Source organism: Argentina anserina, chromosome 3 (assembly GCF_933775445.1).
Source record: "Argentina anserina chromosome 3, drPotAnse1.1, whole genome shotgun sequence".
Taxonomy (NCBI): domain Eukaryota; kingdom Viridiplantae; phylum Streptophyta; class Magnoliopsida; order Rosales; family Rosaceae; genus Argentina; species Argentina anserina.
This window is the reverse complement of record NC_065874.1, coordinates 16,433,692-16,456,214: the sequence shown is the minus strand read 5'-3', so window position 1 is coordinate 16,456,214 and position 22,523 is coordinate 16,433,692. Positions and strand designations below refer to the sequence as shown.

At 38.0% G+C, this 22,523-nt stretch overlaps 3 protein-coding genes across 11 annotated transcripts in view; 1 reads left to right on the top strand and 2 right to left on the bottom strand.

Moving 5' to 3' along the window:
- Positions 1–585: 585 nt before the first annotated feature.
- LOC126787633 (zinc finger A20 and AN1 domain-containing stress-associated protein 3) lies at positions 586–1,733 on the bottom strand. Its single transcript, XM_050513516.1, has 2 exons — positions 1,479–1,733; positions 586–1,351 (listed from the first exon to the last, which is right to left on the bottom strand). The coding sequence occupies exon 2, from the start codon at positions 1,278–1,280 to the stop codon at positions 741–743; it is 540 nt and encodes a 179-aa protein (XP_050369473.1). The 5' UTR covers positions 1,281–1,351; positions 1,479–1,733; the 3' UTR covers positions 586–740.
- Positions 1,734–2,134: 401 nt separating this feature from the next.
- Positions 2,135–6,582, bottom strand: LOC126787171 (uncharacterized). The gene is made up of 7 exons (XM_050513093.1): positions 6,287–6,582; positions 5,879–5,985; positions 4,893–5,428; positions 4,253–4,385; positions 3,916–4,128; positions 3,247–3,325; positions 2,135–3,133 (listed from the first exon to the last, which is right to left on the bottom strand). Exons 1-5 carry the CDS (start codon positions 6,572–6,574, stop codon positions 3,930–3,932), a joined length of 1,263 nt encoding a protein of 420 aa, XP_050369050.1. The 5' UTR covers positions 6,575–6,582; the 3' UTR covers positions 2,135–3,133; positions 3,247–3,325; positions 3,916–3,929.
- Positions 6,583–14,015: 7,433 nt separating this feature from the next.
- LOC126787630 (protein SUPPRESSOR OF K(+) TRANSPORT GROWTH DEFECT 1-like) overlaps positions 14,016–22,523 on the top strand; it is a 42,298-nt gene continuing 33,790 nt past the window's right edge. For 2 of the 9 annotated variants that reach the window (XM_050513507.1, XM_050513506.1), the window contains exons 1-5: positions 14,017–14,701; positions 15,127–15,232; positions 16,570–16,768; positions 17,371–17,439; positions 17,565–17,639. In XM_050513507.1, coding sequence (XP_050369464.1) covers positions 14,230–14,701; positions 15,127–15,232; positions 16,570–16,768; positions 17,371–17,439; positions 17,565–17,639 — 921 coding nt within the window. In that variant the 5' untranslated portion in view covers positions 14,017–14,229. Of the gene's footprint in view, positions 14,702–15,126; positions 15,233–16,569; positions 16,769–17,370; positions 17,440–17,564; positions 17,640–17,768; positions 17,868–17,982; positions 18,139–18,435; positions 18,682–22,523 lie in introns of all 9 variants that reach the window. The other 7 variants (XM_050513505.1, XM_050513514.1, XR_007671250.1 and 4 more) reach the window with 7 other exon arrangements.

The following is a 22,523-nucleotide window of genomic DNA, read 5'->3' as shown; positions in this document are numbered from 1 at the left end:
TATTGTATGCTGAGGAAACCTCCAAATAATGGACGTGATCGAAATTAAAAACATGAGCATGTCAATGGTTTCTAGCACATAGAAAATTGGTTAGCACATATTTCTCAAAAGTCGTCGACTTAGCATTTAGCAAAGCACATAACTTAACCCATTTCTAAAGGCACGCCTAGAACAATTGATTAAACATTTGAAGAACCAAGTGTGTTTAACTTAAAAGGGAAAATTGTCTTAATTTGTTAATGGACCATATATAAGCTTTCGAATTCATGTACCGTATATACCTCAAACGAAACTCATATCCAATCTCGCCTAATTTTAACTCAACTAGTATTTTAACCGTATATTTGCACAAATTCAACTTTCTACTACCCATTAAAATAAAATTAAACCATAACATTTCTCTTTTTCTTTTATTTATTCTAAAAAAAATTCTAACCCTACCGTATATTATTATATCAACTTATAACTCTCTTTGACGTGTGTATTTTGGCAAATTCATTTTTAGGTGAAGCTATTGACCGACTTCTAGGTTTAGTACCGATTAAAACTGGAAATGAACCATGCACTATTCTTAAAAATCAAAGGGAACATAATTAAGACAATAAATTAACTTATCATCAACACGAAATTTACAAAGACAAGGCAATACCGCCCGACCGACCACTCAACCAACCACAACAACCAAACCACGAAAGTGAAATAGTAAATGACCCTTACACCCCTCACCGGCGGCAGCCGGGTCATATCTTCTGCAGCTTCTCGCCCTTGATGACCGGATTGGCCTTAGCGATCTGCTCCTTCCCCATGCTCCTAAAGTCGAACCCGCACGCGTGCTGCTCAGGATACCTGTGCGTCCCGCAGAACGTCATCCCGCACCGGCACTTAAACCCAGTCAACCCCACGCGCCGCCTGCACGTCGTGCACCTGTTCGGCTTGTTCGCCGCCGCCCCTTCTACCGCGGGCACAACCTCTTGTTTCTTCCCCTCCTCTATCTTCGTATCCACAACCACGCGCTCATTCTGCGGCGAAGAAACAGAAACCGGAGACGAAGGATAGAAAGCTGAAGACGACGACGAAGAAGAGGAAGGCTGAGAGGTCGATGAAGCCGAAGCCGCGGCGGAGGTGGAGATGAAGGTTTGATTGAGAGAGAGGGCTTGCTGCTCCTTGTGCTGCAGATCACGGTAGCACTTGGAGCACAAGTTTTGCGTCGTCGGGCTCCCAAAGAATCCGCAGTTGTTCACGCACAGCTTCTGCTCCAGGCATCTATGCTCTTCCGCCATATCTATATTTCAGCAAAACTCAATACAAACGTCGACCAACGGCGTTCACTTTACCTCGTCGGAGACTTGACCTGAAGTAGGTAAAGAAACGAGAGAGAAAGATTGGAAAATGAATATGGAAGAGGAGAAAAGGGAGAGAGGGGCGGGGTTTTATAAAATAAGGAAGGCAAAAGAGATCGAGAAGGGGAAAAGGAAAACCAGGGCGGTCCCGAGGTGGTGGGATTCCCGGTCCTCAAAGGAAAGAAAATTCCAGAGAGCTTCTTCCTTTTGTTCTCTTTTCTTTTTCGTTCCCAGAAACAATTGCCGGTTGTTCGCTGCAACTTCTTCTCTCTTTCTTAATGCGCATAGAGGAGACAAAACCGGAGGACCATTCGAAATTTTCTTTGGGTTTCTTTGGGAGGAAGAAAAAGGAAAGTTGCTAAATTTTAGTGGTGGTATGTTCTGGAAGTCGTTTAGGCCACGCCTGGCTTTATAGTTTTTTAGGGTTTTTTAGTCACCACGCCATTTTGGACTGGTCAGGGCTATGGGGTCAATCTTGACCGCTAATTTTGATTTTCGTGGGACCTGTATTTTGATTCTTATTCTCTTGCATGAAAGTTAGGGTTTTCTATTTTCGTTGCGGCACAAGCTAGTCACGAATGATTTCCTTTCAAAGAGTCATCTGATTCACAAGTGATGCCAAACGTTGCTCTATGTGCCTGTTGAACCTTTTTTTTTTTAAGGAAAATTATTTAGAGATTATATATAGGTGAGAGATAGAAATCGAAAGGAACTCAATCGAGATGATTGCAAGTTCTTATGATTGAGATATGCTTGTCGGTGTTGTAGATAATGAGATATGCTTCATTTTAGAAGTTCGGGCGTTACCTAACCGACCATATGAAAATTTATAAAAACAAGCCGTGTTTACACGGCACATCTAGTCATCTAGACTATGAAATAAGAACAAGAAAAGCACTAATATTATTGTCCCCTTGTCCCAATCTTCACGTTTAATAGTCACCAATTTTCTGCGAGCAAATCTCTCTCCGAGTAACAACCGGGTCACCGGGAGCTGCCAATGATTCATATAATGCGCTCTTTAAAAGCTTGCAACTGCTGTGATCATGTGCAAAGACACAAAATATAAGATATCTTGGAAAGGTGAATCTAGCTTCGGCCTCTGTCGTCCTAATGCCGCACACATCGATCAATTGGTCATCAATTGGTGATTTTCAGGTGAGAGGAATAGTGCGATTTCCTGAAGGAGTCCAGACATGAGCTTCTGTGTCGCAAAGGTCTTCTAACTCCGAAGTCTGCATCCTCCATATGGGAAAAAAGTGGTTGAAAGAGTGTAAACTGCAATATTGCTAGTAGTACCAGCTTAAAAAAGGATCACCTCGCGTTAAAACATCCCTTCCCGACAACATGTTTCTCCGTTCAAATGACTCAAACTGCGAAGTTCAGCATCAGATGAGGTAACATTCTGTAATAGGAAGACATGCTGCGCTGCTGCATTTGATGAAGATGATGAGGATATGGTTTCTCGATCAGTATCTAATATGCATGTTTTGTGTTTAATTGTCGCAAACTGTTCTGAAATGTGCTTTTGGGATTGTGAGTTGTTGTTGGGTTACATATGAATGACTACCTGACTTCCCCCAAGTCAAATTCAAAACTACTAAATCAAGAGGTCATTAGGTATAGCACAATCGTATTCCTCACTAGTGGCCGACTCCTGGACTATAGTGAAAAAAAAATGCGACACCAATACACGACTAAATAGATTTGATCATTGAGATAGCCATGTACAGAAATACCCATCATATATGGACTGGAACCATGATGCCAGTAAGGGTGCGCAGCAACAAGTCCTATAGTTTTGATTCCAACACATGCAAAGATGACAAGAAATGGTGACAGAAGATTAATGTTAACAATCCATGACTTTAGAAGTTATTACCATTACACTAGAACCATGGCCAACCTCAAGGAAGTTTTTCCTAGCCAGTGCAGAGTTGCAAAATGACCTTCCCCAGTCTCTTCAATTGTTGCATAGTTGGCACCTGAAAAGCAAGGCTGTAGTTGTGAATATTTTCCTCATGTTCTCAAAAGCATTACCTCAATATAAATCCATGTGCATATGTATAAGTGCATAATACTCAGGTTTTCAAACACTGATGATTGGTAGCCAGATTGCAAAACTCAAAACATTAAAGGCCTCCGGAGCTCCATTTTTAAATAAAAGGAAATGTACCCAACGACATACAACATCTAGCAATAAAATCTTACAAAAACTTTATATGCATGTCATTTTAAATATCATCAAAATATATAATATAATACATATAAGACATTTAAATGAAGCTTCAATCCTGGTACTGTATTCTTTCCTAGCGCAGAAACAGTCTGTACAGTCGGGTATTGTTTCACAAACATCCAACCTTAGGCTGTTTTTACAGTCTGAGATCACATTTAGCATTTGTGTACTATAGAGGTCAAAAGGGTGAGAGCAAATGTTTCATGTTATAACATGACCACCCCGGCATGCATTCTGTACCACAAGCTAATTTGGGAAGCACAATTGAAATAAGTTTGTAAATTTTGGACAGTCTCTTCAGCACCTACTTGAACAAAGCACGAAAACAGAGCTTACTTGATGAGATGAAGCTAGGCAACAGCTACGACATATGCATTCCAAGCATCTTGTTGCTCAAATTTGGTAACCTCTTCATATTTTATGTCTCGGCCAGCACCGAAACCTTCTGTTTTTCTGATTTCTCTGGTGTCTTGCATCTCACGCAACCAAAAGTGAACAGATTGAAAACCTGCCTCTTTTAAGCAATCTTTAATCTCAGGCAATGACCACCTGAGATACGTAAGAAATTGATTTCAATCAAATGATTCACAAGTTGCCATGGCCACAACGAAGAGTGCAAAATGTCCATTTTACTTATGAAAGATCTTGTATAGAACAGCACAAAGAAACTTACAGCCTCCAGCTGTATGAAAATGCACGTCGAAGTTTCTTCTGCTGCTTTTTTGGATGGAAATGGAGACTAATCCTTGTTTTGCGCTCAATGATATCAAATTCTGCTTGCTCCCAAAATACTGCACAAGACAAAACTTAAATGTGTAACGTAAAGCTGTCTCTGAAAGTAGAGAATATCATAAATTAGTTGTAAGAGATGACATGAAGTATCAAGACATTTTTCACCTTTATGTTGGCACGCTTTAAAATAAATCAGACTTGTATGTAAAAGTTATTTATTCATGGTTCTCAGTAACCATATGGGAAGAATAAATAAATAAATAAATCTAACTATGTGCTTCAGGGCAGGGTTTATTGTGAAGTAAGAAGGGTGTTGTCAAGGAGAAGTGACAAAAGACCTCAGGAGGGTTTTAGAATGCCAATGATTTAACTTTCAAATGCATGTGAGGCCTCTTACATCATATGTACTTTCAATAATTTGCATTTATTTATACTTAAATAGAAATGAAAAGCAGGAATAATCTAGTTTAAACATATAATGATATAAATAATATGGCACGTTGCCCATCTCACTTCATATTGCTTTTTTTTTCCGTTTTCACTCACTCGTGCTAAGATGGACTGCAAATGATGCATCAAACAGTAATGGGAATATAGAAAGAAGTATTGTACCGTGAAATTGGCAAATTTTCTTTGAAGCCTTAGCTTGCACTCTGATGATGTACCACCATACAAATCCATTACGAATATTCCGCCTTTCTTTGACAAGACATCAAGAACATGCTTGAAATACAAAACCAGTTCAGCACGTTGATGGAGACAGCAACAGCTGTAATTAAAAGCACACCCGATGTCCCTGGCAGGCAACTGATGGTTCTTCATGTACTTCACATTATGTGGAGAAAAAGAACCCCATCCGAGAACAGATTCAAGTCCACCATTCTCAGAACCATCTGTCTTTTGAGTGAGCGAAAGATTTTTCATCAGCTCCGGGGGCTCAAACTCAATTAGCTTGGCCTCGAGAGGTTGCAAGACATTCCCATGGAAGAGGGAAATTCTGGAATACCCATCAGACCCAATTTTATTTATGTTGTTCTCCATGCACCAGTCTAGCGCTTCTACATCCAGATCCAACCCTACAGCAGTCCTTCTCGAGTCTGTCCGGAGCCATTCTGCACTGTAAGACACAAAATGAGTATCCACTGTCGAATCTTTAGATTGTAGTTTAGAACAGCAATAAACTAGAAGCAACCTAATGCTTTCTTTCCAACTTAAAAACTCAACTAAACATCTTGAAACCTTAACCAATAAACTTTCACACTTTTAAGCCCTGAGGATACTAAATTAAAAGCGAACCAGGTTGGAACTACCGTATTAGTTCCCAAACATAAACTGAGTGAGCTCACTGCCTATGGTTTTACACTAGACAGTGCCGCAGTACAGCAACCATGCATATCTTCTTCCAAAATGCACAAACTGACTATTCCATCACATACCATGATGCTTTGCTAAACAAAACATTTATAGAAAACAACCTAACCCACCAACATTGCGACAATAATAACAGTTCAGTACATAAATTTATAAACTTCCTTCAAATGTGTGCATAAAAGGGATAACGAAATACCTAAGAAGAGCAGTGCCACAAAAATCTTCCAGAAGATGGAGAGGTTGCCTCCCACCCACATACATCAAAAAGAACTTCTGCAAATAGCTTATGTCTCCTTTTGGTGACTGCAATTAACATGAAATGATTAAAATAAGCGAATGTTCTTTCCAAAAAGATCAAATTTGGTGTGCTACATACAGAACGGAAATATAAAACCAAATACCAAATTACCAATGCATCAAGATTCTACTTCAATTTGTTCACAATTCGAACATACCATATAACTGTACTTAGTACGATTGAGTTTCCTTCTGCGGTTCTTTTTAAATTCAATATCAAAATTGTGGCATTCTTCCTTAAACCCTTTTTTCTTTGGTCAGCAGCAAAATACAGCAAGATCAAAATGGTAGTGAAAAAGATACAGACCTGTACAGATTGTTGATAAAGAAGAAACTTTGAGGGGATATCGTTTGATGGGTGTTCATCAGTTTCTTCAATCTCTACTTCTTGTTCTTCTCCATCTTCGTCTTTTTCTTCTTCTTCTTCTACTTCCACTTCTTCTTCTTCTTCTTCTTCTTCTTCCTCGGAAATAGTGAACTTGGAAGCAGCATGACTTTCGAAACTGACACCTTCTTCACCTTGTTCGGTGTAGTGAAAGGCAGCTCTGTGAGAGGTTCTGTGTTGGTGCCTCTGTTTCTTGTCTCGTTTTCCCATCTCTTCACTTTTCTACTGTGTTTTCCTTTTCAAGGGATAAAAACCTAAATAATATTTTTCGGTTTTATCTCTATTATCTCTTTTAATTAAAGAAAGTTGTCATACAGAGCCGCCAAACAGGTATTTCCTACTCTTGATTTATGAAATTAACTATATTTGAATAGAGGATAAGAAAGTAAAATCAAAATAATAAAACTCACTTTCTCCTACAAATTCTTTAAAAAAATGAACAAAAAATAGTGCACATACTAACTACAGTAAAATATGTATGTTTATAAGCATTACAAATAGTAAATACATACTTATATGTGTGCTTGGCTCGTGCAAGAATGCTAATTTTATATTAAATATTATATATCAAAAGAGAATGACATTGTAACCATCTCGCAACAAAAAATTATTTAACTGTGAGCATCTTCAATAATGAATGTTAAAAACTAAAATTTATTACTAAATTTAGTATGAGCTATTTTCGACCAACTCTCAAGTCTCAATATAGTAGGGGAACATGTCAAATCTTTAGCTAATTTCACTCTCACCATAAGTGAAAAACCCAATCCCAAAGAAAAAAAAATTAGGCTTAAAAAATTTGATAAAACGAAATTTGGTTTATGTGTTATGATCCTAAAGGCCGGCTTGGTTTCTTTTTATCTTGGTCTTCCTTACGATAAAACATTGCCAATATCTACAATAAGGCCTGAAGAGCAACCCCAGAAGGGGTGTAACTCTTAAGCATAATGTTTTTTTGGGACAGTTTAAATAAATAGTTTGAAAGAGAGTCATCGAGACTTCATAGGAGATGGAAGCAGTCCTCTTTCAAGTCTAGCACACTATTAGGCATAGTTTTTTGTGGAACAGGATTAACCACTTCAACATTAGGGATTGTCGGGATCATTTCAGTGACACATTTTTTTATCATCTCCATTGAAGTTGATTTCAAAGAGGTGAGGCGTCAGGCCATAGTCTGTTCTAGCTAACAATGATTTGAAACGCCCTTTGTCACCTCACGCCATAGTAAGGGGCTACATAGGGAGTAGTCCTATCAAAAGTGCAGCGTCTTGGTTTGCTAGAGATTGGCAGGGTTAAACCGACATCTCAAGGGCATTCTTGGTCCCAGCCCACCCACCGCCAAATTGAATGAAGAAATGTGCCGATGAGATGGAAGTTCAGGGAAGGGGACAAAGTCACATATGCATTCGTTAAGTATTCTATTATGTTTCTTAATTTCATTCATGTATTTTGAAGTTAATTATCCAAAACGTGTTATGCGAATCCAATTCGATTAATGAAAACTCATCAAGTATTTTTTGAGAAAAAAAAGTTGTATTCTCCAGTTTTGAATCATTATTGTGCACAATACTTCCAAAGGATCAAGGATAGAGAAACGAGGTCGGATTTGATATTGAATCTCGATGAGTTTCTTGCATAATTGTGAGTAGAGAACAAGCATCAACAAGTAAAAGTTTGTATAGACTTGATCGAGCTATTTTTCTAGCAATAAGTACTCCATGTATAGCTCAATGATCCAACATTTGATCAAGGACTTGCAAGCCTCCTCTATTATCAGTGCAAACGCGAAATTTTACTAACATAATGAAAAAAAACATTCATGTAGTTAGAATGACTGACCCTCTGTCACCAAATCTCATCGAGTAGGCGATTCAGGCTAAGAATAAGGACACCAATCTTCAGGTCCACAACCCAGGCCCAGAGGATGGTGACTTGCCTGATCTCCGGCACCGCTAGAAAATGTGGTTTTAATTTCTGATGTTAGGTTAGGTGCAAGATATGAGTGAGGATGGTGGTTTGCAAGATTTGTTCTTATCTACTAAAAATGTTATTGGAAATTTACTTTTTGTCGTCATTCCTTGGGTAGAGGATATAGCTGAGCCTGTAGAGGTGATTATATTGAGAGATGTTAGTAAGACATTATCAAAGTTTTACTCGAGCAAGCCAGTGCCTCTTTTCGTTGAGGTTTACCCAGTAATTAGTGTGACGCTCTGTTCTCTCTTACAGATGGTGCTAATATATAATGTTGATGCTAATGATAGGCGGCGTCAAGTTGTTGGAGTAGCTGAAGTATGCCCACAGCTTTCTCGGCTTCTCTGTCATCCATCGCTACGTGAAATCGAGCTTGCTCTCCGTACACTGGGGAATATCATCACTGGTGATGATATACGAATCACGGTCATCAATGTATATCAAGTACTACCAAATTTGCAAACACTCCTGGTAGAATCATTGCCTAATGCCATAAAAACAAAAAAAAACTTGTCTAATGCTAGCAAAAATCATTGTTGGCAATATAGCACATGTTGAGGCTGTAATCAAAGCGGATGTGCCACTTGATCAAACTATTGAACTTGAGCTAAAGAAAAAAACTGTAAAGGCATTAACAAATGGAGCGAGGCTCCTACGTGATGCAAATGTTGCAGCTACACCCCTTAGCTATGTTTGGATTGGCATTATTCGTCTTTGTTGTAGCCACTGGTATGTACTACGGTTATTGCATATATGTTGCTAGAATTAAGGCCCTTGGAGAAAAGTACTTGTGAGGGAAGCTTCCTTGGGCTCACCCTGAGGAACAATTAAGGAGGTCATAGAGGCGGTAGTAAAAGCTCTCCAAGAGACTTCTAAGGAGCTGAGTGAACTTATCGAGGCGGAGAGGCCAGTGGAGGCACAGCCGCCCGGGGGCAGGGCAGCAGGTGGAGATCAAGAAGGTACGGACTGGTTATATGGCCCGTGAGCTCTTTAAAAATCAATTGACTCTGACCATGAATGTAGTTATTCAACTACAACTAAAGGCAGTGACATCGCTAAAGGCTCTAGCGGGAAGAAAGGGGGAAATGGATACCATATACTGAGACTATAATAAGCTGGACACGCATTTGGCTCGTTGGACCAAAATGTATGAGAGTATGAGGGAGTATTGCTTGGGCAAGGATGTTGTGGCCGGTGCTCACCCTGTTTCCTCATGTCCCAAAATTCTCCTTGGTATGGGAACCAGTATTAGGCTTTTTAGCTCCAAACTTTTCAGCAGTCGGTTTAAGAGATCTCCTAGTTATCTTCGGTGATCTTGGTTTAGGAATTAGGATGAGATCTAATTTTATGTGAAACAAAATATCTCATTTATGCTTTCGGTTTAGGAATTACGATGAGATGTAATTGTTTGTTAAACAATGTATCTCATTTATGCTTTCGTTTTAGGAATTAGGATGAGATCTAATTGTTTGTTAAACAACAAATCTCATTTATGATTTCGGTAGTTGTCTTCGGTGGTCAAATGTTTAGGAAGTAGGATGAGTTAAGAGTGTTAGTTGTCTTCAATGGTCAAATGTTAAGGAATTAGGATGAGATCGGTGGGTTGTATGAAAATAACATGTCACTTCCATTTCCAGAATCATTGATTCATCTTTGAGATTTAGTGTATGATGTCAAATCAGACCAAACTGGTTCAATAGAAAAAACGAGCGGCCGAATCATAATTTTAAAAAAAAAATCCTATTTTTTGTATTGTTTTTTCTTTTCTTTTTTTGGATTAGGGAGACTTAATTGTCTCTTTGCTCTTCTCCAGTTTCGGATTTCAATTTCATAATTTTTTGTGGGTTGGTTTGGTGTAGATATGAGAAGATCAAAATCCCTAGGACTTGGGGTCTTCTTAGAGTACCTGAAAATAGATGTTTTGTTGTCAGCCAAGCCATGGGATTGTACATCACACTCTCTTCGGGTTTACACTTCCTGGGCAGGAATAAAATTATAGCCGCCTATTCCATAAAAGAGTTTTAATTCTCACTAGCAAAATATGTTTGCTTCGAATTCGAAGATGTGTGGGTCTTTGTTGATGCATAACTCAACCTTAAAGGGTGAGTAACATTGTTAAACTGGAATCAAAGTTATCTATATATTAAATACACATCCAATTATTATTACACAACCTTCTTTTTTTAATAGTTTTTCCAATTTATTAGATACACACTCCGGCCCTAAAAGTTCTTGAAATACCTTTATTTAAAATACACATCTTATTTTTAATACACACACATCCCTTTTTTTTTATTACAATACACGAACAACGTCTATTTCAAAAAAAAAAAATCAAAGGGCAAATATTCATTTTTTTCTTTCATTTTAAATTAATCAAAAGTTAAAACTTCATTAAGCATAACTTATTATTTAGTCGATGTTGAAGATTAACGATTTTATTCGCAACAATCACACACACACAGGGCAAAAAGAAAACCCTAGTCGACAGAGCACAACAAAGTGAGAACCATGGCTTGTCTGGCAGCGTGCCTTTAGCGTTGTCGTCGGATGGGCGCGAGTGGGCCTAGTGTTTGCTTGTAGGTGGTTCGGCCGAGGTGGCTGTTGTAGGGGAGGAAATCTTTGTCTCAATCGACATGAAGAGTAATGAGAGATGGATGATAGAGAGATGACACAAAGGCTGAGAGGTGCCCTTCGCTATATTCCAAAGGGATGCGTGGATCGCTTGCAGGGTGTTCTGGGCAATTGTTGCCGGATTGTTGGTCATCATGTGGTGACTACAAGATGGCGGCGTGGCTAAGATTTCTTGCGCTCAAATTGGGTCATTCGTATCCGACTTGGGTTGTGTGGCTTGGGTTTGCTTTGGTGGTGGAGGGTGCTCCTCGCTGACCCGCCCTCTTTTGGGGTGATAGTGGTGGTGGGTACGGGTTTCAGTGGTGTCGTTGGCATGGAGAATTCAACCCTGCTGGAGCAGTCATCCTTGGTTTGGGTATGATAATACTTGGGCTTGGGCTTCAGCTTTGGCCATAAAGTTTATTCCTTTTTTGCTTTAATTTTGTTTTTGTTTTTTTTTTTCAGTTTAGTTAGGTCTACTATTGGACTTAGGGCATTTGTCTTAACTTAATGCATTGGCCTCTGATTAAGACTTTTAGTGTCCCTGGGGTAGCCTCCTTTGCATAGAGTGGTCCCGGTAGTGGCAAATAAGTGGTGAGATTTGTCCTGTTAAGAAGTGGGTACCGGCTTCTCTGGTTCCTTAGTAATGTTTTATGTGCCTCTCCTCAAAGATTCAACATAGGAATAGTTAGAGTTCTAGCAAAGGGTTTTGATTAAACTGCGTAGCCCGCGAGGACGAAATGTATTCATGTTATTTCGTACATTTGTTATGATTAATATATGACATTGCGTTGATTCTAAAAAAAACAATTATATTCGTTAAATTTTTGTTCTTAATTTCCGCAATCATGAGCAAGTTTGTAATTTATTTATTTAATGTCTTAATTAAATTAATAAATCAAACGTATTTATGATTGAAATAATTTAAAGAAAACTAATTAAGAAGTATGACATAATTGCCATTTGTAGTAGACATGGAAAGGATAAATAAATAAAATATTTACTAATCCATTATGAAATTTCCATTCGTAGTAAATTAAGAAAAGGAAAGTGAAAAGTTTTAAAAATTTGTCAACTTACTTTATAAAATGATGAATATATATTTTTGGTAATTTAATAAAACCTACAAAATCTAATGTTGGGTGCATGAAAAAAAAAGGATGTGCATCTGGTGATTTGAGATGTGTGAAGACAATTTCTCTTGTTTTTATTATTAGGGGAAACATTGAGGGATCAAAACACTCCTGCATTTTAATAACGTCACAGTTTCCAGATCAAGCATAATGAGATACTAAATTTAGATTGAGAATGATATATCAGACACACATAATGAAAAATGTGAGATACCAAAGTGCATATTTTCAGAAAGGTCAGACATTATTTACTCTTTTTTTTTCTTTTCTTAATTTCTCGTATTTTTTTGAAGTCCGTAAAGAGTTGACATGGATCTAAGGTAACTTTCACCTTCTTGTGGTTCTTTTAATATGATGGTTCTGTAGATTATTTTGATTTTTTAGTTATTAATTGGAAGGATTCAAGATTTTAGAACTAGTCATAAACCGGCCTAGACCAAACTAGATCCGGCTGTTCTGCAGTTCGAAGGGAAAAACGAGCAACTGAATCGGAATTAAAAAAATCCTGTTTTTTGTATTTTTTATTTTGTTTTTGGATTAGTGAGACTTTCCTCTCTCTTCGTTCTTCTCCAATTTCAAATTTTAATTTCAAAACAGAGAAATTAATCTTAACGAGGAGAGTACAATAGACGAACAAGATTGAAATGTGAGGCAATATGAGGTAAATTAGTATGAGGAGAAAATCCGAGTCCCAGCAAGCGATTGCGGTTTATTTTAACATATGCATTCTGAATTTTTTTTACTATTGATTTTAAGAAGATTTTCACTTATAGAAAATTTATTCTACTTTCTATGAGCGTCTTCTTAGAGATTCAATATATGAATAGTCATGACTCTTGTTCCTAAGATATTGAATGTTCTGCACATTTCAATTTTTTCGTAGTCCGCGAGAGCATGTGTTCATGTTATTTTGTACTAATCCGTTATTAATAAAAGACTTTGCATCGTTACTTCAAAAAACAAAGATATTCATTGAGTTAATATTCATTGAGTTACAGGTACTAATATTTTGTTTTATTGTCTCACAACATAATTGAAGTATTATAACTTACAATACAGTTGAATTTGTTATTACGACATGGACTGAGCTCATGATGAAACCAAGACACTGACTCCGATTTTTAATAGTGCTAGTGAAATAATCTCATGATGAAAACGTAAAACTAAAATCCAAAAGAAATGATAGATTGTAGTAGTTACATGAGATTCATTAACTTACTAATGTTTGTCGTGAAGATTTGATTTATAAAACGATCTTGCCTTGCTCCTCAGCAAATCGGTCATTAAATTCCATCAGACATGGGTTAAATCTTAGTTACTCTCTCTAATGTGCAACTTAAATTGGTTTAGTAATATCATTTAGAGTAACACAAAAAGTATCGTGTTGAATTTAAGTGACGAGGATTTCAACTGTTTTAGGTAACAAATTACGTGGAGCATTATACATAATTACACTATAGTTAGTACACTGCAAAACTTATCCCAAATTCGATCTATAAAGTGCAAATATCTAAAAAAATACCAACAATATACTCAAAATCCGGTTTACAAAGTGGAAAAAATACATCTAACCATTCATAATATATCCACTTTGGTATCTCATTGTCGATCCAATTTTGGTAGCTCACTTTGTCATCTCCATTAGGAAGATTGTCACTTCATTAAAAAAAAATTAAAATGCAAAAAGTATTTTGGCCCCATATGTTCTTTGCTAACCCCAAAGTCAGTAAAGAGTTGATTTGAAATCAATTCGTAACTATTATTTACTCGTTTCTGTTAAAAAGATAATAAAATTTCGAAATGTCTTGGAACTGAAAAAAAAAAAAAGATAATAAAATTTTACTCACTCTAGTGTCGTAGAGAGAAAAAACGAACCTTCCCCTTCCCCATAACATCTTGACATTCCAATTTCCAAACGCGTCTTCTTCTTCTTCTTCTTCTTCTTCTTCTTCTTCTTCTTCTCTCTCTCGATTTCAATTCCTCCTCCCCAAACCCGAAAACCCGACCCGCTCTCTAGGGTTTCCTCCACTTCAAATTCCCCCTCCCGATCCTCAATTCCCCCAATTTCTCAAACCCTAGCCTCCCCCTTTCCCCAGTCTCAATCTCCAAACCTCGATCGCCGCCGTACATGTGATCCTAGCTCCGGAGATGTATAGCAATTTCAAGGAGCAGGCCATAGAGTACGTGAAGCAAGCCGTCCACGAAGACAACAATGGGAACTACGCCAAGGCCTTCCCTTTGTACATGAACGCTCTCGAGTACTTCAAGACTCACCTCAAGTACGAGAAGAACCCTAAGATCAAAGAGGCCATCACTCAGAAATTCACCGAGTACTTGCGCCGCGCCGAGGAGATTCGCGCCGTTTTGGACGACGGCGGCCCCGGCCCGGCCAGCAACGGCGACGCGGCGGTCGCGACTAGGCCCAAGACCAAGCCCAAGGACGGCGAGGGCGGCGACGGGGAGGATCCCGAGCAGACGAAGCTCCGGGCCGGGCTTAACTCGGCGATTATTAGGGAGAAGCCTAATGTTAAGTGGAATGATGTCGCCGGGCTTGAGAGCGCCAAGCAGGCTTTGCAGGAGGCGGTGATACTGCCGGTGAAGTTCCCCCAGTTCTTTACTGGTTAGTGTGCTTTCGAGTTTCGGCTGTGTTTGGTTGTGTTGATTTGTAGGTAGAAGGGTCAAAGTTTGTAGCTTTTATGATTTTGGTGCTGGATTGACTGTAGTTGTTTAGGGAAAAATGTAATGTTTGCGATATGCTGCATAGGTGTATTGCAATTGTTAGATAGTACAGCAGTTTTGGGTCTCTTAAAGTTACTGTAGTAGTATCAGGATAATGGGGAGGTTTAAGTATCTACTAGAATGACTATGCATTTGCAAGAGGGAAATTTGTTTTGTTAAACAACTTATGAGACAGTGTGGTTGCTTCTGAAGCAAGAATTTTTTTGTGTCACCTTCGATAGACAGGCATTATCGTTATTATATTTTTCATGTGGGGGAACAACCTCGTGTTAGTTTTGTTAATATATATTGGCCTGAATTTTTCAGGCAAGAGACGACCATGGAGGGCTTTTCTATTGTATGGTCCTCCTGGGACTGGAAAGTCATACTTGGCCAAGGCTGTGGCAACTGAAGCTGACTCGACATTTTACAGGTATGTATCCATCACTATGCTATGAATTAGTTTATCCAAGTATATTAAATGTTCAATTTTAGTTGATGCTGCGTATTGGCTTGCTACCTGGAAACAACCACACTGTTTGACGCTGGTTTTTTTATATATAGTTAATAGATTTTTTTTGTTGTCCTGTGTTTCTGTGTGGGTCTTTGTTTGTCTATGTAAAGAACATACTCTTGTTTGTGTTTTGATGTTTGAGATGTAGATCCATTTTGTTGAATAGAAAGCACATGACCTTAACTTCAGTTGGCCCATGATTAATTCCCCAACAGGTGATTAGATGGTAATGTAGTGGATTTAGGTAATTTTCTTGTATAGTAAGGTAGTGCTTTCAGGTAGTTGGCTAGTATCGTAACGTGGTAGTTCCCAGGTAATTGACGAGTAGTGTACTAATCTTTTCTCTTTTCATTTACAATCACGGAGGGCTCTAATTTGAGCTCTACAGTTCTGCATCTTGTATTGTTCTTAATCTTGTTCTGAGACATGTGCATGGTTAGGGTTAGAGCATTGTCTTCCTTTTTGTCTTGTACAGGGGATACCATTATTTTAGAGCTCCACTCCTGCCCCGCAGTCCAAAATTTGAATTGGGGAGCAACTCTAGTCCCTTTCCGAAATTGAGATACTGCGCTGGCCACATTTCTCCCAGACTCTTCATCTGATGTATTTACAATGACACCACTCTTACTCCTAGGGAAGGCTTTTGAATTTGCGAACCAGAGTCAGATCAGATAATCGGCTGGAAACCATGGGTGACAGAAGTGGTAGACTTGTAGGTATTTGGTGAATGAAACGTTAATGTTCAAGAATACCCAGATCAGATATTAGAGTTAGGACAATTTTTGGAGTGAGTATTGAATATATGTTTATTTAGCTGAAACTACACTTGAATACTTGGTGATTTAAAGGTTGAGGAGAGTTTTGGTGTCTTGTTTCACTTTTGTGGCAGTAATGTTGGTAGGTGGGTGCAATTTTCGCATGTAGGAAAAGGTCTCTGGAAAGCTGCCCCCGTGACCTGCTTATAACTATTTTGAGAGAAATTGAGAGCAAAAAGTAGCGTAGATGCTCTTATTAGTTGGCTTTATTTACCACTGATCAAATTTAGATTTAAGATGTTGACCCAGATATATTGGGCGAGCGGTAATGGGACTACTGTATTATCTCTGTTCCTTTTATATTAATGCAAATATCTCTTCTTGATCCATTTCTACACCTCGTGTTTATTGTGCATATGATCATTCAGATGGCTTTTTCTTTTTGTCCGTTACCTCACAATTCTGGATTCTAATCTGCATCAATCTTTTCTCTTCACCTAGTATTTCCTCTTCAGACCTGGTTTCGAAGTGGATGGGTGAGAGTGAGAAGCTAGTTTCAAACCTTTTCCAAATGGCTCGAGATAGTGCCCCTTCCATCATCTTCGTTGATGAAATAGATTCCCTATGTGGGCAGCGTGGAGAAGGCAATGAGAGTGAAGCTTCTAGACGAATCAAGACCGAACTTCTTGTGCAGATGCAGGTATAGTTTTGTTTTTGTGGGAAGTTGCGGAGTGATTTCATAAGTTAAACATTGACTGATCTATTTCAAAGTAGACTTGGAAGTGTCTGGGAAAAGAAGTAAACTGGAGTTTTAACTCTGATGTAAAATATCTTATGTCTTACCTTTCTTTGAACCTATGTCTCATCCTTACGGTCCTTTCTTTAAACCATTACTTGTACCTCTATCGGGCCAGGAGGGTTTCATGTTCTTTACATGCGATGCAATTCTCCTGTTTTCTGGTAATAAATAGGAAGTCCCAACATGCAGTCTTTTCATGGAACGTATAATAAAGTTGGTTCTAGGCTTGAGAGAGAAAGGAGATTTTAATAGAGCCATATCCAAATCATGTTTTGCTCATTTTTCTCACCTTTGTCCTTTCAATTGTCTCCAATGGAATATAAATGATTATTTAGAATGATGAATGGATCACGTACAAATTTAAGGATGAGTAATTTACCAACAGCCTTCATTACATCATATCCGGCTGCGGTATGGTCTAATTCTTTAGTTTTATGCCGCTAAATTGATGACGGATTATAAGTCTTATTGTTTTACTGAACCTTTTATTTCATATGCTTCAGGGTGTGGGAACCACTGACCAAAAAGTTCTTGTTCTCGCTGCGACAAATACGCCGTATGCATTAGACCAGGTAAGGAGAAATATTATATGTAAGCTTGTTTGAGTTGGCCTTACTTGTTAGAGCTACTACCACAGGAAAATTAAATTATTAGAGCACGCTATCATCTAGCCTTGGCTAACTAATGGTAACTACAGGCCATTCGAAGACGTTTTGACAAGCGTATATACATTCCTCTTCCAGATGTTAAGGCTCGACAGCATATGTTCAAAGTACTGACTCTTATTTTTTCATCATATTGTCATAGATAATCAATTAAGTATTTCAGGTTAGGAATAAGTGATTCCGTGTATATATATATACACTAAAAGAGTGTCATGTGTATTTCATATTCTGAACAGGTCCACTTGGGAGATACTCCTAGCAACTTGACAGAAAGTGATTTTGAAAGCTTAGCTCGCAAAACTGAGGGATTTTCGGGTTCTGATGTAGCTGTTTGTGTAAGCAGAATGCATCCATAATTTATTTACCATATTTTATCAGTAGACTTTAAAATAATTCAGAGTTATTTGTTTTGATTGTTTTGTTTTTCTTGTTTGGTTTTGAATTTGGCAGGTCAAGGATGTTCTCTTTGAACCAGTACGCAAGACTCAAGATGCCATGTTCTTTTACAAGAATTCCGATAATATGTTCATACCTTGTGGACCAAAGCAACCGGGTGCTGTCCAAATCACCATGCAGGAGTTGGCAGCTCAAGGACTAGCTTCACAGGTATGTAGCCATGTAAATGGAGTAATGTAGCTGTTGATGACTTTTAATGTAACATACAGTTTTCGTGGAGACTCTGTATAGTTATGATGATTATCAAGTCATTGGAAACCTTATATATTATTTCTTCGAACAGGCACATTTCACTCCACTAGTATTAATTACAAACAATTGCTATTGTATGATTAATGTATACAAAATCCATTTGAGGAGGACCAATTTCGAATAATTTCATATTTAACATATTTTCACATTTTAACAATTTCATATTAATTAGTTCTTGCTTATTATGCCATGCAGATCCTTCCACCTCCTATCACAAAAACAGATTTTGATAAGGTACTTGCCAGACAGAGGCCTACTGTGAGCAAAGGTGATCTTGAAGTCCATGAAAGGTTCACGAAAGAATTTGGAGAGGAAGGGTGATGAATTATCAATATCACATTGATCCACACTGGCCTTCAGTGCAATTGCCGTGATTTGTATGTATTAGTGTTGGATCTAATGGACAATATACTCTCTACATTAGTTTCTTCAATGAGGAAGGTGATATGACTTCCCTTTTTCTGTATTGAAATGGAAATACTGATGATATCCAGTTGCTTCTTTTCAACTTGTGTAAAGTACAGTTTAAAACATATTTCTCTCCAAGTGTTGATACATCAATTAATGTTTGTCGCCCTTGTTGGTAGCTTCTCAAAATACTAATTGACCGACAATCTGGTTAGATTGCAAGTGCTTTGTCTTCTGATCCCTCGAGGAATCTGTTTCAGTTATTCATATGCTATTTTAAGGATGGATTCATGATGCATCTTCTGTATTTCAGGATTGGATGTGCCCCTGTTACCCCTGCTCCCTGGATATATCTAGACTCCTGACTCTTGAGTCATACACAGCTGCTATCTTTTTCTCTGGGCAAAATATGACCCACTCCATAATGGGTATGGTGACCCTTAAAATCTTCTACGCCCCTTTACCATTTCTTCAAGGGACTGCCTATGATTTGTTCCTCCCTCCATTTCAGCCTTCTAGTCCCCCTTATTCCTTCTAATAGCGGCACTATGTTATAGGATTGGCCCTTAAATGTTACAAATATTGAGCTTTGCATATAAGCTGGCTACTTGTAATCCTCTAGCTGTGTTTTTAGTTTTTATAGTTTGTGTATCAATGTTTCTAAGTGGTCTTGTTGTGACATTTGTTGGACATAATCTCTAGGCCGTCTTGTGTGTTGGATCTAACTGTTATTATTAGTTGAGCTTGTTCAAGCAGATACCTGCACTGTTCTAGATAGAAGTATACACTGGTGTGGTCTTCTAACAGATGGGGATATTTACTATATACTAAGACAGAGTTCGGGCCTATTCGGCTAATGAATAGTGCCGGCTCCCGCCGAGCTGTCTGCCAGTTTCACCGTATAAACATCGGCTCCAGCGGCCGCCGATCTCCTTTCCTCTAACAGATATTATGGTTGTGCTCGACTCGGCTTCAATCAGTCAAATTGTCAATTAAAAGGCCGGCTCTCTTCTCGCTTTGATTTTGGTCAGCCTCGCTTTCGCTCTCTGTCGCTTCCACTTCTGCATCCAGCCTCTGAAAATCGCAAAGATTGGTCCTTCAATCTCAATAGACGGACTGTGTTGTAAGGAATAACCGATTTCTTATTCTCTTCATCCTTATTTACTATCAAGTTTAGTGTTATGGGTTCTTCAAACTTACATAATATTGTGCATTTTATATAAGTTCTTCTCCTCATTCTCCAATTCTCTTTTTTCGATCTCCTCCGACTCACCTATTCACTCATAACCAGAATCTTCTCTTCAGACTGAACAATACTGTATTTACTCAGACCAAAATTTCCGATCAGATTCACCATTTGCTGGTAAGTTTCCCGATCAACAAATTCATTTTCATATCTGTAGTCAAATTTTTTTTCTATATCTGGGTTTCCTGGGTTCTCTGGATTTTTGTGACCTCTGGGTTCAGCCATTCTGTTCCGATTTGGATCTGATTTTGAAAAGTGGGAATGGTCCATCCTGATTTGATATCTGGCAATTTGGGTGTGGGTTTTTGTGATTGATATATGTAGATATGGATATAGATATATGAACCATGACCATATGCGGCTGTCACGTGCCCATGTCTTTGAAATCTTTGAAGTTGACGTTACCAACTAATGTATAAACTAAAGATTTTCTTCAATATCGATCTGTTAGTGGTTAATTATCCCATGAACCATGAAAATTTAGGAGTTGTCATTCACCACTGAAGTTGATGCTGAGTGATTGATGTCTTATTTCTGATTACAAATAAGTTTAGGAGTTGTCATTCATTCTGTTTGCACTTTTACATTCCTGACATGAACCATGAAAGCTAATTAAAACTTTCACTTCTTGAGGTTTCATGGACATTAAAACGAACAAAAAAGAAAAGGGAAACAAATGATGTAGGATTCAATCTAGGATCTATGATTTATATATAAAGTACAATTTTCATGTTAGTACCGTAAATATTTGATTTTTATATTGTTTCATCTTATACTGGGAGCTCTTCAATTAACTGTTGTTGTCTGTTATTTATGTTGATTGATAATATTCCTTCAAATTTAATATGTATATTTGGTGTTGTTTTTGTAGTTTTACCGCGATTGCTTGGATGATAGTTGAAACTTTTAAACACCCAATTTCCTTGAAACAACACCCTATTGTTAAGCCTTATTTTCAACGAAATCGAAGACTTGATAGTTCCTTTTAATTGATATTATATATAGGTTTTTGCCGCTGTTTTTTAATTGCTCTATGAGGTTATTGTTTAGCTCTTTAGTTTTTGCATATTCCAATCACATTTAACTCAGTCATCTCACTGTTTTTGTCTTAATCAATTCGTATGATGGACAGTTTTCCAGTAATATCCTATGTAAATATGTTTGAGTATGTATGAATATTGTTACATATAGATGTTGCATTTAATGCGACAGAAATCTGATTCTCCACCGTGTATTTTTTCAGTCATGGCTTACAAGAGTAGAATGAGCAGGAGGAAAAGAATGTTGGATGAGTTGAATGGAAATGATCATCAGCCAAGGCATGATAATATAGCAGTAGATTCCACCAAGGAGTTAATTGTTGATATTTAACTCCTCATGAGACTGCTTGGAGACTTTTTGAATTCTCAATCCATTCAAGACATCCAGCAGTTATACACTTACAAATTCATCTTCCTGGTGAAGAAAATGTAGTTTTCAATGAGACCACATCTCTGACATCAATCTTACAACAACCTGATATATACAAGACCATGTTAACCAACTATTTCCATTTTATATATCTTTTCAACATAACAGGGAAGGAAACAAACATGCATCATCATCACCAACCGGTCAGAGACTAAGCAAACAGAAAATGAACTAGCTATTTGCATGAGTTTTGCTGCACTAACATCTTCATAACAGCTGCGACTGAAGTCAACAGTCTACATTTTTGGATGAGGTCCTAATTAATATGACAGATCAAGACATGAGTATTTTTTTTGTGGAAACTCCTCATGAATCTTCAGTACACAATAGCTGTTTTAGTTTAGCTGGGGTGCTCATGTATAGTAGTGTGCTTATATATTAGTGTGATGCTATTTTGTGAGCATAAACTCCAATAAAGATGTAAGTGAAACCTGCTAATATGACAAAGTATGATAGTCTCCTTATGTACGACAATGTGATGTTGCTTGCTAACATACTAAGCTTATTCATAGTTCCTTCATCTTTTTTTATCAAACACCATAATTAACAACTGATTAACTAACTTTACAAACTTACCGCCATCAATTAGCCATAGAAATAAACGGTCAACCATCAATAATCGCGCCTGGGCGCGGGCTCTCTATCTAGTCTAAAACAAAAGCAAGTACTATTGTCCAAAGCTGACCGAGTCTTTGGCCTTCTGGTTCATATATTTGAATATAATTCAGAGAAGCAACAAAAGCCGGCTCTGAGATCTGTTCCGAGTGTTACGAACATACTTTACAGAAAGAACCATAGAGAGCCGGCGGGGCGTCAGCATATTTGCTTTGTCTGAGCTATAAATTATATTGTAATCGGCACAGAGTTCTCCAGGCTCGTCTGCTCGAGTACTCTGATTTCTATCATCTGATCACTAAGTTTCCTGGTTATATCTTGAAACTTACTACAGTCCTTACTCTTCTCTTGTTCTTAGGATTTTCTTTCTCCCATGGAGCCACTGATGACACAAAGGTAATGATAGAGAGGATCCACAGTTCGGTTTATGTTCATGCATTTCGGTGCTAGGTCCAACCTTTGTTCCCATTCTTTGAGAAGTAAAACAACGTAAAAATCACACTTTTCCGAAAGCTTCTTGCATCCGAATGGAGAAGCGCAGATA

Excerpts from the sequence above, each read along its gene's own strand:
- LOC126787633 (XM_050513516.1), bottom strand. The coding sequence starts at position 1,280 with ATGGCGGAAGAGCATAGATGCCTGGAGCAGAAGCTGTGCGTGAACAAC.
- LOC126787171 (XM_050513093.1), bottom strand. The coding sequence starts at position 6,574 with ATGGGAAAACGAGACAAGAAACAGAGGCACCAACACAGAACCTCTCAC. Across the intron at positions 5,986-6,286 it reads TTTATCAACAATCTGTACAG|TCACCAAAAGGAGACATAAG; the intron begins GTCTGTATCTTT and ends TGTTAATTGCAG. Across the intron at positions 4,129-4,252 it reads TTTTCATACAGCTGGAGGCT|GTGGTCATTGCCTGAGATTA; the intron begins GTAAGTTTCTTT and ends TACGTATCTCAG.